The sequence below is a fragment of the Dasypus novemcinctus genome, chromosome 4 (genome assembly GCF_030445035.2).
Source record: "Dasypus novemcinctus isolate mDasNov1 chromosome 4, mDasNov1.1.hap2, whole genome shotgun sequence".
In the NCBI taxonomy this organism is placed as follows: domain Eukaryota; kingdom Metazoa; phylum Chordata; class Mammalia; order Cingulata; family Dasypodidae; genus Dasypus; species Dasypus novemcinctus.
In genome coordinates, this window is record NC_080676.1 from 49,464,274 (window position 1) to 49,483,670 (window position 19,397).

At 36.2% G+C, this 19,397-nt stretch overlaps 1 protein-coding gene across 4 annotated transcripts in view; it reads left to right on the forward strand.

The window, feature by feature from the left end:
- Positions 1–19,397, forward strand: part of NAALADL2 (N-acetylated alpha-linked acidic dipeptidase like 2) — a 1,069,483-nt gene that overhangs the window by 785,889 nt on the left and 264,197 nt on the right. For all 4 annotated transcript variants that reach the window (XM_071214620.1, XM_058295358.2, XM_058295357.2 and 1 more), the window contains exon 10: positions 14,214–14,360. In XM_071214620.1, the coding sequence (XP_071070721.1) occupies positions 14,214–14,360 (147 nt within the window). The remainder of the gene's footprint in view (positions 1–14,213; positions 14,361–19,397) is intronic.

Here is a 19,397-nt window from a genome sequence, read left to right on the forward strand (position 1 = left end):
GTGTATATTGTGTGTGTTGTGTGTTTTGGTTTAGTAGTACAGGTAATTCCTAATAATTATAGTTATCTATTAAGTACTTATTATGTACTAGATGCCAAGTACTTTATATGCATTATCTAATTTAATCCTCTCAACCCTCTCAAACTAGACATCATATTTCCTTTTTGCAGTTGGGAGACTTAAGGTTCCAGGAAGTTAAACTACTGCCTTGAGGTCACACTGCTAAAAAAGAGGCATCAAAACTTTTTAAGGAGGAATGGGAAAATATCTCTTTTTTATCTGCAGTCTACTTGAGGGTCATGGCTTTTATCTTAAGCACTTACCTTATCTAAATATACTTTGTGATGTAAGTGTATACTTATTGACCTCCTACAGGTGTAAAATGGAATGTATACGCTACTTGGAAGGGCAGATTTTGTCCAACAAGAAATTAAGGAAGAGAATTATTATGACTTATGGAATTATTTGAAGTCAGCTTCAAATTTCCTGCAGCTTTTTTAGCACTCAACTTTTTGCAGCTTCTTTGGCATTCCATCCAAGTCAAATATTTTCAGGTCTAAACCTAGGCTGGGCCAAATGATCTTTTTTCTTTTTTTTCTTTTTTGACTTTTTTTTTTTTAATGTTACATTAAGAAAATATGAGGTCCCCATTACCCCCCCACTCGCCTCACCCCACTCCTCCCATAACAACAACTTCCTCCATCATCATGAAACATTCATTGCACTTGGTGAATACATCTCTGAGCACCTCTGCACCTCATGGTCAATGGTTCACATCATAGCCCACACTCTCCCCCAGTCCACCCAGTGGGCCATGGGAGGACATACAAAGTCTGATAACTGTCTCTGCAGCACCACCCAGGACAACTCCAACCCCAAAAAATGCCCCCACATCACATCTCTTCCTCCCACTCCCTACCCCCAGCAGCCACCATGGCCACTTTTTCCACACCAATGCCACATTTTCTTTGATTACTAATCACAATAGTTCATGAATAGAATATCAGTAAGTCCACTCTAATCCATACTTTATTCCTCCATCCTATGGACCTTAGAATGGTTGTGTCCACTTCACATCTATATCAAGAAGGGGCTTAGATTCCACATGGATGCTGGATGCAATTCTGCTTTCAGTTGTAGGCACTCTTTAAAACCTCTTCTCTCCCTTATCAATTCCTCCCACGGAAATAATAGATTGGGTTGAACTGACTTCACTTCTACAAACTTTCATTGTACGTATTTTATTTTTCTAATCAATATAAGGGCAATAGAAAAAAAAAAACCCACAAATTTCTGACCTCAACACTATTTGGGGAACATTACATAAAGAATTAACTTAAAATAAGTGATTTAAGTAAAAGACTCCTGATACATTCTGACCAAAATAATTGTCCTGACTCTAGTGCAAAGAAACCTAACATGTGGGGATTGCCATTGGGGTGTGAGTAAAGGGCAGTGTGTCCTGTGCCCAGTGCTCCTTTGATGCCACAGAGGCCTGCAGAAGCTCTGATAGGCTCACACTAGCAACACTCTGCCTAGACTAGCACTTCTTTTGGCCCAGGTCTTAAGGTTACAAGATGAAGCTGTCATCTGTCAGACATAGACATGTTACTGCTGATGGTGTTATTTCCTCTGCCTGATTTCTCACACTCAGCACTTAATTTGCTTGAAATGGTAATGCGTAGTGGTATACCCTACATATTCTTTTGCCCTCCTCCTTGCCAAGTCTGCAATTTCAGCTTTTTATCCCTTTGTCCTCCTAAAATTAAATGAAGTACTTCTAAAAAACCTGAGAGCACCCACCTGATTTACAACTGTGCTGCAATCCTGGTCAGCTAGAGGACAGCAAGCTTTCTCTGGTCCTGGGAAATGATATTAAATATATGTAAAATAATTCCAGTTGTTTCTTTGATTCCAGGTTTACTTTTTTTGAAATGCCTGATTGTTTTTGAAGGGAAGGTACTAAACTGCTTCATTCTTTTGAAGATGTGTTTAAATAGTTCATTAAAAATATTTGCCGCCTGAGACATTACTGTTGAATTGAAAACTAGTTAGGTTTTTCAGTTAATTTTTTAATGCCTGGCAGCTGGGATACATCACTGAAATGCTGACACCATATTATTTAAAATAGCCTTGCCTATGAGGATAGGAGAAGCTATTTAAGACAAACCTCAAGAAGGCTGGTAAAATAATAGTCGAAGTTATGTTATGTCAGCCAATTCCTCAGCATGGAACAGCATTGTGAGGCTAGAGTTGTTATCCTTCACTGAGACATAAAATCTATATCTTGATCCTTTTGGTCATTAAAGGTCCTATGGGAATTGTACCTGGTGTGGGAAGGGGAGCACACGTTCATCCAATGTGTTGGTCCAAAGCTCAGTTTGGATGAAACGGGTTTACCTTTTTCAATATGCTCACCTAAGACTTCATTTAGATAAAATCAGAATATAATATTTTTGGAAGGGCTCTGGGGTTGTCATTCTATATATAGTTTGAAATTCATGAAGAAATGGATTTAGGTATGGAAGCATCAAATAGCAAACCTATTAAATAAGTGCAAGAGTTGCAACAGGATCTATGGAGCTTTTCATCTGGTAAATTATTTTTAAGTCACCATTTCTCTTAAATGAAAAGGTAATATTAATTAGCTTGGTTAGTCAGCATCTGTGATGCTTAAGCTAATGTGTCAACTTGGTCAGGTGATTGTGTACAGTTGTTTGGTCAAGCAAGCACTTGGGTGATTGTAATACAAGGATATTTATGGACTTTAGTCATCGCCATTGGTGAGTTTACTGCATAGATGGCTGATTACATCTATGATCAATCAAGGAGAGTACCATCATCAATGAGTGATGTTTTATATAATCAGTTGAATGCCTTAAAATAGGAAGTGATTTTAGAATTCAGAGAGAATTTTCCAGCTGGAATTCAGATAGCCAGTGTCTCCTGGGAACTCATCAAAGACCTTCAGTGGAGTCCCTGGTTTGCAGCCTGCCTGTAGAATTTGGACTTATGCATCCCCTGGTCATGTGAGAGAATTTTATAAAATCTCACACTATTTACAGATAACTCCTATTGATACTGTTTCCATAGATAACCCTGACTAATGCAGAATTTGGTACCAGGAGAGTGGGGTATAGTCTGATGCAATTACCAGAAATGCTGGAACAGATTTATAAATGGGTAAGGGGAATTTTTTGGAGAAATTGTCAGATGATTAATGGAAAAGGCATAGACTGCTTTGAAGAAACTGTTGGTAGGAATATGGAGCCTGAAGTTATCTCTGATAAGGCTTTAGAAGGAAATGATGCAACTATTATTGGAAACTGGAGGGAAGGCAATCTGTGCTTTAAAGTTGCAGAGAACTTAGCAAGATTGATTCCTGATGTTATGTGGAAGGTAAAATTCAAAAATTACAAGCTTGGACGTTTAGCCAAGAATATTTCTAAACTGAATGTGGGACGTGCAGCTTGGCTTCTCCTTGCAGTTTATAGCAAAATGTTAGAGGAAATAAATAGGCTAATAACTGAATTATGTGGCACAAAGAAACCAGAAACTGATATGGGAAATTCCAAGTCTCTGGAAGTCAACCCCTCAGATAATAGTGACCCATTTGAGAAATTACCTAAACTTGGAACTTGTAAGTCAGGATCGAAAATGCAGTTATTCAGGAAAGAATTGTGGAAATTTTACTGTCTAAAATGTTGGACCTCTGCTTCCTGCATGCTAAACCAACAAGCTTTTTGTGAGCTCTGTATGAACAGAACCACTGTCCACCTGGACTAAAAGAGACACAGAAGGAAGAGATGGAAGGGAAAACGGCTTTAAGAGGAAAACCATAGAAGCTGAGGTCTGGAATTAAGACATCTCCCGGGACCGAAAGAAGCACCCCACCCATGTGTACAGAGAGGGTGAGTTTGCCAGGCATTTGAAGAGGGTGGTTGTTCCAGTCTACCGTTCAAGGAGAGTTTTGCCACCCAAGGCTACAGAGAGGGTGGAGCACATTCCCTAAGGGTTGATATAGCAGTTTGATACTATATATGAATTCCAAAAATAGGTATTGGATTATGTTTGTAAACTGGTCTGTCTGAGGTTTCACTTTTACTTGTTTAAATTATGACTAGGGCTTTGATTGGGACATGTCAGTAGGGCATTGAGTCCCCACCCTTTGGTGGGTTAGGACTCACAAATAAAAGACATGGCAAAAGACAGAGTTAGAGTTTTGAACTGGAGTCTGGGAAATGAACACACAGGAGAAGAAGCAGAGGAATAGAGACAGCTCCTTAGACATGGCAGAAGCTCTGGAGTGAGAGACAGAGCCTTTCACCTAATAGTCTACACCTGGCCTTGTGAAGAGAGGCAAAGCCTAGAGAGCCTCGTAGTCTATAGCTGACCTTGTGGAGAAAACAGAGGAGTGGAGCCTGGGGAGAAATGGGCCCCTGGAAGATAGGAACCCAGGAGGCCTGAACCCTGGCAGACACTGGCAGCCATCTTGCTCCAACACATGGCAATAGACTTTGGTGAGGGAAGTATCTTACACTTTATGCCTGGAAACTGTAAACTTCTACCTCAAATAAATACCCTTTATGAAAAACAACCAATTTCTGATTTTTTGCACCAGGATCCCTTTGACTATTATACAGTTGGGGAGAGTGAGGTCACTACCCTAGTGTTCTCAGAGGGGTGCACCTGTTCCCTGTAGATTAGGGAAAGCTAGTCATCACCTCACTGTTCTGAGGAGATTGGGCCTGTATGCCAGAGTTTAGGGAGAATGTTGCTGACACTTCACTGTACTAAGAGGGTTGAGACTTTCTCCTAGAGACTGGTTATCACCTTTATGTTCTTAGAGGATGAAATATGGAGTTCTGTCACCACCAAGGTGCTTGATGTGAGTGGAACCAAGAAAGCAGCTATTGGGCAAATCCATGGAAAGGGTGGGCCCCCATCAGGTCACGAGGAGAAGAAACTGTCATCTTAAGAATGACTCTCACTGCAACTGCAAGATAGTCCTATCCATCTGCTCCATCCATAAGACCCCTCTCAATTAGAGGCAGAGTGGGCATCACCATCCCAGAATCCTCAGGACTGGGGAATGCACAATGGACTAGAGTAGACTTACTGTTATTCTATTATAGACTTATTGTTATTCTAGCAATGGTATAACTTTTATTGTTGATGTGGAAGCAGTAGACACCAGAGATTCTGAGGGGAGGGAGAGGGAAAAGCAAGTTAATGTGGGGGCATTATCAGGACATTGGAATTGTCCTGAATGATGCTGCAGTGATGGATGCAGGCCATTATATATTTTGTCATAACTTAGAACATAGTCTTCTGAGTATGATGGAGCTGGACTCAGATGTGTCTTTTCTACATATGCCTCTTCTGTCACTTTTACTGAACCTGTGGTTGGTGCTAGGGATGGTCCATACTCAGGAGACTTGAATCTCTGGACTGCCCATATGCCATCTGGGCCCTGAGCCTCAGCAGAGTGGCGACTCCTACTCTATGGTTCATTGGTCTTACTCAGGTCAGCTAACAGGGAGGTAAAGGTGGTCAACCACCACACCAGGGAATCGAGAGCACATACAACTGCAAGTAGAGGAATTACATCCATCATCCATATGGAATCTAAGCTCCGTCTTGATCTAGAGGTGGAGAGGACATTATCATCCTAGGGTCCACAGAATGGAGGAATAAAATATGGATTAGAGTGGACTGACTGATATTCTACTATAAAACTATTGTGACGAGTAATAGAAGAAATTTTAGCATCGAGGTGGAGAAAGTGGCCACAGTAGTTGCTGAGGGCAGGGAGAGGGAAGAAGAGATGTGATGTGGGGGCATTTTTGGGATTTTGAGTTGTCCTAAATGATATTGCAGGGTCAGATGCTGGACTTAATATATCCTGCCATAACACAGTGAATGTACTGGGGGAAAGTGCGAACTACAGGGTTAACTATTATCTATGTAGTGCAGCAGGGCCCCAAAATGTGTTCATTGAGTGTGCCACAATGATGGGGGAGGTTGTTGGTGTGGAAGGAGTGGGCTGGGGGGTGGGAGGTATTAGGGAACCTCTTATATTTTTTAATGTAACATCTTTTTTGTGATGTATATATCTTCAAAAAATACAATTTAGAAAAATGATGTGGTGGGGGTAGGGAGTGGGTTATATGGGAATAAATAAATAAATAAATTAATTAATTAATTTAATTAAAAGTAAAAAAAAAAGAAAGAGAGAGAAAATTGTGCCAGAGAGAGTTTAAACTACAATGTAAACTATAATCCATACTTAGTGGTAATGCTCCAATATGTGTTCAATTGTAACAAATGGACCACACCAGTGAAGGATGTTGTTAATGTGGGGATGTGTAGGAGAGTTAGGGAGCAGGGCATATGGGAATCCCATATATTATTTTATGTAACATTTATATAATCTAAAGTATTTAAAAAAAAATTTAAGTATAAAAAAAAAGAAGGGGAAGAAAAAAAAGAATGACTCTAAGACTTTGAAATCTAATGGAGTATGCCCTGAATGATTTCAGAACTGTTGGGACCATGACTCATGCTTCCCTCCCAGATTCTCCTTATGATATGCAAATGTTTATCCTATGTCTGTCTCTTTGTATATAGGAAGCAGAAAAATTGTTTTGTAAGTTTCACAGGTCTGCAGCCAGAGGGGACTTAGCCCCAAGAAAAACTGTATTTGTAAAACTGTGTTGTGATTTTTTTGCTTAGCATTGCTAGCTAAAAGGATTTAGGGTTTTTTTGAATATTGTTATATCTTTTTTTTTTTTCCAGAGGGAATACAGTATTTTAAAATTATTTATAAATTCCAAAAAGAAAGATTATGCTTGTATACTGGTCTGTTCCTCTGGTATGATACCCTTTGATTTTATTAGATTTAACTGACATGTCTGATTAAATTATGTTAAGATTAGTGCTTTGATTCAACCATGTCAGTAGGGTGTAACTCAGTTTAACTCCCTGCAGCCTGGCTGGGCTCTATAAATGGACACTCACTCAAGAAGACACACAGAAGAAGGCATAGGAAGAAAGAGGGTTCCATAAACAATGTCAGAGGAGAGAACTTTGATCCTGCAGCCCTGGGAAGAGAGATAAGACATTTGCCTGTTAGTTTGCAGCTAAACAGAACAGAACGGCTGAGCTGAGAAAGCCCAGATAGAAATCAAACCTGTACCAGCCTGGAGCTGAGATCAGAAGCTGGGCCCATGGAGCCTTAAGAGGAAGAAGGAAGGAGATAGCAGGCCTGACATCTTACTTCAACACGTGGCAACTGACTTGGGTGAAAAAGTACCTCTAATGGTATCTTGAGTTGGACTCTTTAGGGCCTTGTAACAGTAAGCTTTTACTCCAGATAAATACTTTTTATGAAAACCAACAGATTTCTGGTACTTTGCATCAGCACCCCTTTGACTGACTAATGCAGCATCCTAACAGCTCTTTTTGTACAAACTAAGGCACTTGTTTCCTTAGGTTTCCTTAGTTAAATTGGGGCCTGCCAGATGGGGGAGACGTTATTCCTGGTGGCTGAGCAACAACCTAGTTAAAAATCCCTGCCTGCCATTTGCTATCCTTGTTTGTCTAGGGGATGAAAAAAAAAATCCATTTGTGTAATAGAGTAATAACACCTGTTTTAGCCCTCTCAGAGGGTGGCATTATGATCCAATATGATGTCTGTTTGCAAAAAAGTAATCCATATGTGTCTTTTTGGAGTGAGATGGATTATTTGATACTTGTCTAGAAAATATAAGCCCTCACAAACCATTTTAACAAGAATGGTCCCCAAGGAAATTGATTATAAATTGAATGAAGTTTTGTTTTCAGTTTTTCCCAGCAACTTTTGGCTCTTTAGTTTCTCTATGTATCTTCCTGGTTACTTGGAGTGCCTAAGTCAGTGACCCCTATACCAGCAGGGGTCTCAACTTGTGGTATTCAAATCCTCCATAGAGAACTTGTTCTTTCCAAATAAAATACAGTGACAAGTATTTAATTTCATCCCTTCCCTCCCCAAAGACATATACATTTTATATTCCTCAATTAAACAGTTGGTGATGCAACCACTTCTCTACTTTTAGACTTTATTTTAAATTTTGACATTTCTGAAATTGGGAGATAACTATTTTGTGGCTTGTTTATTCCCTACCGCCCAACAGAAGCAGTTATTTGGTTGATATACTTATATCTTAGGTTGATAGTATATTTTACGATCTATAAAATCCTAGAATTGGGAACGTAGAGCATGTTAGTTTAGGGAGGAATTAAAAAAAATTTAACATTTATTTTTGGATAAATGATACATTCTCAAGTTCAAGAGGAATAAGAAGCAGTCAATGAAAGTCTTCCTCCTAAATCTGTTCCTTACCCACCAGTACCTCTGCATTTAGTATTTGCAATATTAGAGTGTATAATCATTTTTTCTCTCTTTAAAATTTTGCAAATGGAAATGTCCTATAGAAAAAGTCATGCAGATTGCTTTTTTTATGTAAAATCTATCTTGGAAATGTTTGTCAGTGCATAAACAGCTTTGTTCTCTTTAAAGACTGAATACTAGCTCATTGTATGGCTATAATATAATTTATTTAAATATTTATTATTCTCTACTTTTGCCCTTACAGATTGATCTTTAAAACGTTCATTAATGGATAAAGATTCATTCTAATCTAATTTTAAATTCTTCAAATATAAAAAAAAGAAAAAAAGAAAACATTTTAAAAAGAAAAAAGCAATAAAAAATTAAAAAACAGAAAAATATGTAAATGCAACATATTTCTCACACTCAAAAGCAAGGTTAAAGTTATAAAAATTAACAAAAAGCAATGAGATGTTGAGTTTATTATTATTATTTGGCAATTATACTTATGTAGAATAAAAGACTAGCAATTCTTCACTATTTAAAGCAGATAATACTTGGTTAAAAGTTTGTAACGAGATTATTAAAACTTTGCTGAAGTCTCGAAATTTGGACATTTGCAAACCCCCAATAATGGGTTGAAAAATTTCATTTTATAATAAGGTAAAAGCTGTTTTTCTCCCAGTACCCAATTTAATCTATAGTAAAGGCATCACAAGATATTTTCTGATTTTTCTTTATCTTTCTTTTTTTTTTATTATTATTACCATTCTGAAAGTGTATTTTGTATATAGGAAACTCATTGTCATACGCTTTATCTAGGAAGACTTAAATGAGATTCTGGTTTAAAATATTAAAGAAAATCACGAAGTATAATTTCTCTCCTATCAAAGATTATTAGAGCAGATCTGCAATGAATTATTAAGTATTGAGCATTGGATAGCACTTGTCATATCAGCATAAAAATACGTGATAATAATAAATGAAGAAAATATGGCACACCCATTAACTAAATAAATATTGATGAAATGCCACAATTGTTCAAGTGATTACAACTGGATCCAGTGATCTAATATGATTTTTTAAAAAAAGACCCATGAAATGTGGGATAGTGTTGAGAAATCATTCTTGTGAATATCATAGGTCTCATGAACACAATTGGAAAATTTCTATACTGTAAAATCCAGGAAAATTAATGAGATCAATTGTTTCTATAATAGTTGTTATAAGAATAATGTTAAAATGAAAAGGAAGTGATTTAAATTTATCATAATGTATAGAATGTGGTACTCTAATGTTGTGGGAAACTGGCTTACCTGTTCCTTATTGTAAATGTTACAGTTGTTAGATGTTGCAGTTGTTCCCTGTAATTGTAGATGATGTTGCAGTTCTAATAGCAAACAGCTGCTTGGTAGTTTCCAATAAATACGAGGTGGAAACTAGGGTCAAGTCTCTCAGTTCCAGGAGTTGTGAGTCCCCTGGTCCCATCTTTTTTCCCTCTCTTGTGTCTCTCTCTCTGTCCTTTATTTCATAATGTTTTGTTGTTGCCTTCCATTAGAGCCAACCTATTGTGAGCTTATTGCAGCACTCTAATTTTGAATGTTAGGCTTTTCTTGCTCTTCAAATAAGTACTCAGCTTAAATTTCCTATATATATAAATACATATGCAGGGGAAAGCAGAGTGTTGGAGGCATAAAACATTTTCATTATTGAACATCTTTTAAATACTTTAGAAATTTGTCCAAGTATCTTGGCATAGCTATTCAACTAATGCAAATGTTGATGTAATGTCTTTATATTTCACCTATATGGCTATTTATTATGAGGTTTTGCCATTTACCTTAAAAGTATAATTGTGAAAAATATATAGCCTTAGGACTGAGATGGTGATTTAATTTTAGGTATTCAACAGAACTGTGGTGTGAAATTAAACAAGTGACACAACCATGGAACTTGCTCATTTCATGAGCTAGATTAAAAATGCTTGTTGTCAAACATTAAGTATGGCACATTGTAAACTCCTTGGATGAAATATTTAATATGAATTTACTGAGCCTTGTAAATAAATTTAAGAAATTAATTGACCTGCACAAATTTGTTACCCATCTTGCCTCTCTGATGGTGGTTAACTTAACAGTAAAATAAAAAAAAAATTATCATGTCTTTCTACTTTCCTCTCAGACATTAGTGTTTACTTCTAAGCTTAAAACCTTTAAACATATGTTGACTATCTAGTGTATGCCATACACTATTTTAGTGGCTGGGGAAAGAGTGGTTAAAAATATATATATACTGTTTTCTTGAAGCTTATATTCTTGAAGCTTATAAAATAATATATTTTATATTAAATAAAATTGTTTCAATTTTTCAGGTTCTATCTATTCCTGGGCTGGGGGCAAGGTAAAGCAAACTGAGTGGAGAAGGAATGCAGACTTGTTTTTTGGGAATGTAATCCTGAAGGCTGAGGAGGGAATTTAAAGTGTGAAGACTGCATATTGCCCTTGTGATTTCCCTAAAATGCAAACATGTAAAAAATAATGTAGCTGGAAGAAGCCTTGGAAATGGAATGCAAGGAAAATGCTAAAGTGAAATAATGAAACTAAACTTGGCAAAACAGAGGGACTAGTCAGTGTGACTTTTGAGACCAAAGGACAATCTGTACTGGCTTGGAAAAAGATATCCTTGTAGAATAAAAGCCTGAAGGTAAATGAGAACTGTTCCCCATGTTAAAAGGAAATTTTTTTTGCAGTTTAGCATCTCACAGCTTTATTGAACTCTTCATGAATTACTCAGTATCCCATTCAGAAAGTAGACTGGAGTTCCAACGAGGGGGCTGAAAAGGAGAATTTATATGGACAAATGTGGAAGCATAGGAAGAAATGTTTTGATTGGCTGACATTAAGTTTCCATTTACTATAGGCTGTTTTACAAAGCATAGAGCAGATACGCATTGATTAGTATGGTGTGCTTGTCCAATCTGATAAGTTATCTTTCCTGGGCCAAAACTGGTTTATCAGCAGCCCGCCCCCCCCCCCCCCCTTCCTTATATCTGCTCTTCTATAGGGTGTGATCTGTTGTTCCATTTTCTTGAAGGTCAATTGTTTTTATCTTCTAGAAAAGCCCTTCCCAGAAAGGGATCCAGTCCCAGCAGTACACCCTGCAGGCAGACATTTTATTTTACTTAACAAAAAGAATCTAGGGTTGATTGGGATAGTGCCACCTGTGCCATCTTAGAAACTTGCATACAAAGGAAACTAACACATTCTGTCAGAGAGAAGTGATTAACAATGATGCTGAATGAAAATAATATCAAATATTATACTTAGGTACCACGTTTTTAAAAATTGAATTGTCAATTTTTGATCCATGCCAATCTTCTCTTGAAAGAAGAAAATCCTACTAAAGGAGCATGGCTGTGATTTGGAGGTCGATATTGAGATTTATGTTTGTGAAATGAATTTAAAGCCAAACCTTTATTTTCACTAATGTTGAGTAGGATGAGCATGCTGTCTCATGCTCAGATGAAGGTTGCTCAGATGAAGGGACAGTAAGTATACAATAAAAATGATTTTTAAATGCATTACATAAATATCTGGGGAAAGAAAAGACCAGATTCTAAAAAATTCTTATTATCAGCATGAAAGAGTACAGCTATGATATTTAGGATTCAAAAACTCAGATGCCTCCAGGGACCTACCACTGAGGAAATTTGAAGGAGTGAAGCAGGCTGGGGGTCAGACACTACTAGTGAAAGACTAGCCCTCCCGGAGCATTCAAATTCCATTGGAAAAATTATTCTGGCTAAACAATCTCTTTCAGAGACACCAGTTTTTAAAACCTGGATCTCTCAAAAACATTTAAGATTTTTAATGTGATATATAATACTTTCATTATTTGCTTTTTAAAAAATCTTTACAGAAGATCTTTATTTCTTTAAGTGACTTCAGTTAATTGTCTGGTGTCCTTTTCTTTAAGCCTACAGAACTTTTTTTAGCATGTCTTCTAAAGCTGATCAAGTGATGAGGAAGTTCTCCAGCTTCAATTTAACTGGGAATGTCTTAATCCCTCCTTCATTTTTTAAACTTTTTAAAATTGAAGTTTATCATTTATATATAAACATATATAAACAATAAGTGTATAGTAAAAGTTGTGAACTTATAAAGCAGGCATGCATATCATCATACAGGGCTACCATACATCACTCCACCATCAACTCCGTGCATTGTTGTGAAACAATTGTTACAAACTATGAAAGAGCATCATCAAACTATTACTACTAACTATAACTCATATCTTACATTTGGTGTATTTTCTCCAACCCACTTGGTTATTAACATCATGTATTAGTATTATATACTGGTTTTAGTTCATGAGAGAATGTCCCTGTATTTCTTCTGCTTTTTAAGAACTAGTACTTAAGAGTAGCTCTTCTTTGGGAATATTCCAGACCCTACCTAAACTGCTCCAGCCTGCTATAAAACCTCACAAATCTTAAACCCCAGGAGTTACCAGGAAATGAAAAAGGATTTCCAGGAGGTTAAAAAGTTCCTCCATATCTCCATAAAATTCATTAGGTTGCTACTGATTAAACTGTATGCTTAGACATGCTTTTTCTTCTGTTTCCAAAGTGTTTAATTACCCCCAGATATTTATAAATAATGTTAAACTGAAGCCTACCTTTTTATAAATACTCTTGCTTTTCACGTTAATTGGTTTTAACTTTGTTGCTAAAATTGTACTATTATGTCTCCAGAGAACACTGATGAGAACATTATTATATGCTTGAAAAATCTAGCACTGTTGTTACAATAAGTTTTCTCAATATTAAACTTAATATTTTTCAAATGTTAGGTTCTAATTTAAAGTATTTCTGAAATTATATCATGCCAAAGAAGACCTTATCTTGATTATTTGGCAAACATGTATTTTGTAAATACTATTTTTAAATACTGTTTTGTAAATATTATTTGTAAATACTATTAGGTATGATGTTCACAATTACCACTCAGGAGATTGATAGTCTTCCATGGTTTACAGTTGAGACAACTGCATCTCCAAGAGCATCTAGATTTTTGGAAAAATTATTACGAAGATATTTTAAATTAGAATTAGTATAATTTAAAAATCATTTAAATTGCTTGTTTTTTTATTTTTGTTTTGTTTTATTTTTGTTAAGCTACTGTCATTTGTTTTGCTACTGTCATTTGTTTTGCATGCCAGATAACTCTTAGTTTAAGAAATACTACTCCAACATCTTCTATTTCCCCAAAGGTTGCACCTAGCTGTGTGGTTCTCTATCCCCAATGCAGCATGTTAACATCTGGGGATATACTTTTAAGAGCAAACAGAAAAAGCATATATCCTTCTGTTTTGTTTGGTGAACATTTTAAGAAGAACGGAATTATATCCTTCTATCCCATCAAAAGGCATCCTGTAGATTTATGGAGCTACTTTAAAACAAAACAAAAACAACTACAGCTTTTTAGAGAATCAAGCTTCTTTTGAAAAGTTTCAATTTAAAGATTTACTAAAACTCAAAATAAATCTATGGTAAAGATGCTTTTGAAGAAACAGCAGCAAGCAAAACTTGATTTAGGGCAATGCTAGTTAAACTTCAGGAGCATAAGAATAATAGAGGAATTGTTGTAACAAAGATAGATTCTGGGTCCTATCCCCAAAGGTTTGCTTTTAAGGACATGAGTAGAGTCTAACAATTTGCATTTCAAACAAGCTCTTGAATGCAGATGATTCTCTGGATCCATGAATCACGTTTTGAGTAGTACTGATTTAGGAATGTCCTGTGTAGGATGTATGTAGTAACAATTTAAATTCTGTTTTTCAGAAAAACAATTTCAACTGTCCGAGAAGAGCTCAGTGCTCAGGAAACAATGTCAGTTCCGTCCAGATACAAGGTGATGCCGATTATTTTATCAACCATCTTGGAGTTCCCACCGTGCAATTTGTTTATGAGGACATCAACACATTAGAGGTAATTGTTCCTAAAAGTGAAACACACACACATGTACACATACAAAACTAATAAGCCATGCAGAATTGTATTTTATTCTGACTATTCCTCTTTCTTACCAAATAGGTCATTATAGAAAACTAGTTCATGTAGATAGTGATTCTTGTTGTTCGGAAGCTTTGTGCAGCATTTGAAAACATCAGCTCTTTTCAATAGTGTTGAATTCAATTTAAAAAGATTTATACTGTCACTCACATTTTCAGTGTGCTGTGCAACACGAAATTTGCAGGAGTTGGATTAATATCAAAACATAATTGTAATCTTCAGTATTCACAGAAACAGATGACATGTGCAATAGATTCTCACCTCTTAACCCAAGGGACAATATGTTTCTTGTGCTGTATTTTAATGTGAGTCTCGTGGATTAGCTACTCAAAGTTTATCAATAGTTTGCTTCCCTAAAAAGATACAACTTTTTTTGTGAAGTTGGAAGTTATTTTCCTAAAGAATATCACAGAGGTATAATTCACCTTAATTAAGTCTGTGTTCATCTATCTGTTGGACTTCAATCCTTTTCATCTTTCTTAGAATTAAGTCACAGGAAGCAGTTTCTCTGTAGCTCTAAACCTGCTGGAATATTTTACTTTCTTTTATAAATTGTATGTGCATTTTTGGATGTTACTTGAAAGCTTCTGGGGTGACCTGTTTGAGGTAATTATTACATAAAGAAAATGGTGGCTGGAAAAATTAAAATATGCTTTGTTCTTCAAATATAGATGTTCCTGAAAAGTTGTTTACATTTTATTTTTATAGTTCAACTTCACATCTTTATTCTCTTAATGTCTGACAGTTTCTAGCAATATTTGGTTTTATGTTACTCTGTAACTCCCTCCACCTCCCATTTCCATCCTTCTTTAAACAATTAATCATCCCAAATAGCAACTTAAATTCATGAGAGGAAAGTACTATCTGAAGAAGAGTCCTGGGTGAATCCTATTGTGATGAGATGAATTCTTGGGTGATGCAAAAGTCATCATTATGATTTATCTATTCTTTAAATTTAGATTTTCATACATTATCATTTCTAAATGTAGTACATATATAGAGATACCTTATCTTTCATGCACACTCAACATATGCATATAAATGAAATTGATGTATTAAGAGATTAATCTAATTTTTATTTTTGTGCTTAGTAATTTTAATCGCTTTATTACCCCCTCCTCCAAGCCCATCCAGCTCCTGTCATGTTAATAAGTTGAATTCTAGCTGTTCAATATATGTCTAATTCAACTTTGTTGAGTTTTAAGCCCAAAATTGCACTGCACCTAACTCCTGACTCTGACACCTACTGGACAAGTTATTTAACTTTTCAGAGTAAATTTACAGATGAGGAATGCTTACATACTTGTGGAATTTACTTCATAGAACTATGGTGAGCATTAAATGAGACCATACAAATTAAGGGATTTAGCTAATACTTCGTACATAGCTAGCACCCCATCAATCATACTATTGTTGTAGAATTTAAGAGAAGTTCAATTATTTGAGTATAGAGAGGCCAGGACTCAGGAATGATTTTGAGAAGGAAAAATGGTTTATTGACGGGCCGGCCGGACTCGGGAACTTCCGTTTGAATCCCGAGCCCCGAACAAGATTTTCAAACGTCTTTTATACAGAGAGGAAAGGCCAAATGTCCCTTTGTTTCAGTTCTCAATAGGCTTCAATTAGCATATATCTCTTCCACATCTTAGGTAAGCTTTTAGCATGGACTCCAGACATTCTAGATAAGCTTTTAGCATATTTACTTTTTGCATTTCCCCTAAATACTTAAGGTTTATAGCCCTTGCATTGTTAAACATTTCCTGGGACTGGAGCCGCTTCCACTGTCCCTAAGGGCAGGACTGCAGCCTCTTACCATTCCACACCCACAAGTCAAACAACTTAGTTATCTCTGAAGAGACAAAGAGCCTTCCACCCATAGCCCACATCATTCTCCCCCTTTTGCCAAAGTTTAACTTGCTAAGCTTTGGCATAATTATTGTTGGAGCTATGAGGTGGATGGCTATTTGTCGTCTTGATTGATTATTTATCAGTCTTTAGTACAGCATCCAGGACTGTTTTTAGAAGTTTAGAACTTTTCATTCTGGACAGCAGAATCTTGGGCAGGGGCCTCCTGCAGTTATTCTGCTGCCACTGGCACTCACGTGGATTTCCAGTCAGGTTCCAGATCCATCTATTACTTTTATTTTACTCTTAAAGAGTTTACACCTTTAATTTAAAAGGGGTGCTGAAGGGAGACGATCTCTTTTCTGTAACTGCTTCCTGCTGGCCATGGGCTGTAGTCATTGCCTAATAAGGTGTAAAACTCTTTAATTTATTCTAACTGGAGGAAGATGGATCTGGCATTCTGTACGAAGTTGGATGAAGTTTTCATATGGTTAATAAGATGTTCACTCTGAAAGAAACAAACTTAATTAAAAATTTGGAATACCTGTTTTTAAAAGAGGACACATTGGATTACAGAGGTAGACAAGGTTAGGTGCCTATAAAGATGGCATTCCTTAAAAGCTGGTGGGAACAGCATATATATTCTTTTTTAAGTTATCCATCTTTAGAGAGAAATTGCAACCGACACTTAGCTTTGTCTGAAGACACATTCCAAGCTGTTCAATGATTGGCACTCATTCGCTCTGTCAGATGCTCCTGGTGAACTGGCACTCCTTGGGCAACTGGCTTCACTCAGGATTAGAACACTAATTTGGAAATATTCTTAGTCTTCACCTGTGGGAGTGATCAGAGCTACAGAATAAAGATTTTTACACCTTGGTTTTCATTGTACAATTTCTAGCAATTTTGACTTGTTCAATAGGTGACTCACCATCAGCAAGCAAGTCTCACTTTTGCTACACAGCAGAGTAGAGCAGAATATAGAAGTTGACTGAGACTGGCTGAGACTGCCACCTTATTTTATAGACATGTTATTAATTGTTTAGAAAATGATTTTACCAGTAACTTAACATGTCTAATATACTTCTGCACTTGATCCAAAATAGAAAAGATAACATTACAATTATTAGGTATATATTTAGTACAGGATAAAAGTACAGCACTTAATATTAGCTAATGTATTACTTAATGCATAAGGATTCAAAGTTGCAATTATTAGTTTTGAGTTTCAGGTTTGTAATACCTTACATGTTATCTCTCCATAAGAGCAGGCCATAATGCCAATTGTGTTTAAGTTCACTTACAGTATCCTGGTATCATGGCTCCACTTAGCATGTTCTTCAATGCAGTGAGCAAGTTGCAGCATCCTTCATCTTAGAGAGATTTTCCAGTATTCCACTAGCCTGGTGCATAGTGCTCTTTGGCACTATGGAACAGTGCCAGTCTGGAGGCGATATCCATTGTACACTTGGCTGTACCGACTCATTATTGGCTGCTGCAGGAGCTTGAAACTGCAATATAGTTTCCATCGACTTCAGGAGCAGAACCAGAGACTGATATAGCACATATTTTAATTGAGGGGTCAGTGACCAGCCTAGCCAATAACTCACATAGAGAGGCCACCTGTAATGTATTCAAGGCCTGGTTTGAATGCACAAGTGTTTGACAATGTTAAAGTTTATTCCTTGTTTTTATATATATTTTAAACAACTTAACGCAACACATATATCAAATGACTGTTTACTTACACAATTTTATTATGAAGATAACAGTAGGTACTTTAGTAATAGAGGAAAAATATTATTTTTCATTGTTAAAATGAAAACAGAAGACTTCCAATATAATCAAGATAACTTTTTATTACCATTTACTTAAATGTGTACTTTGCAGTGGCCTTCAGACAGGTTTATTATCATGAAGTTATTTCTGCTACCAATAACCAATCTAAGTTTAATTAACAATGACTTTTCTAGAACTAGAACTATTTAAACATTTTCAGTTGGAGGATGTTTTACAAACTCTTTATAATTGACTATAATCACATTGACTAGCCACCTCATGTTTAAATAAACTTACTAAATTACAATTACCAATGAAAGAAATTTACTCCTTATTTAAGAGAGCATATCTACAATTTTTTCCTTTAGCCTAATTTCACTCATTAAAGATTTCATACATAATGTTAATTTAGTTTATAAATTAACTATTGGAGATTACACTCAAGTTAAATAAAATTGAAACCATAATAGTTTATGCAAGGAATGTTCTCTTTTTCCCTTACAGGAAGTTAAAACTTCTTTTCTTTAAGTTATGAAAATTATTAAATTAAAAGCATACTGACTACCAGGTTTTAAAACACATTACACAATTACTTAATTTTTTTAAAATCATAACCCAGGAAAGATCTCTCCATAGTTTTTATGGACTTTCCTTTACTTACTGAAATTTGTTAATAGAGCCACTAATTACCTTTATTTTGTTGGAAAGAAATCTTCTGGAAGAAAATAAGGCTCACCAGATTGTGGAGAAGAAAATAATTTATTCTCAATCTTGCAAGAAGGGGCGCAGAGCCAGATATGGCTGGTGCCCCGAACAAAGAAAAATGACACAATTTATACCCCTAAGCCTAGCATGCAAGCTCTTCCTCTGTTTTTCCATAGATTGGATACTTCAGAAGTTACAGCTTATCTGAGATTTAACTTTCCCATGCAAAAGTTTGATTTAACTGCTTCCTCTATCACATTCCAACCATTTTAGTTTTTACCTGCTCCCCCCCTTTGTCAAATAAGGAATAGAATTTAGTGCTGAAATGGCACCTACTTAGTTAGCTCCTTCTTGGGCATCCTTCCATTGCCCATAGGACTGGCCTAAACTGGTCTCCTCCACTGCTGTCCAACCCGGGAGTGGGAGACTGAGGCAGCAGGCCGCCAGTTTACACCAACATTTTTCTTATGTGACAATTAACCTAATCTTTGTTTTTTGTTTTTTTTTTTTTTTTTGCAATTTATGGCTGACAAAGGTTTAAACTGGGAAATTACCTGGCAAACTGATTCTTAATTCCCTAGCCTAGTAGATAGGTTTAATCTGCTACACCTAGTCTTGCCTTTA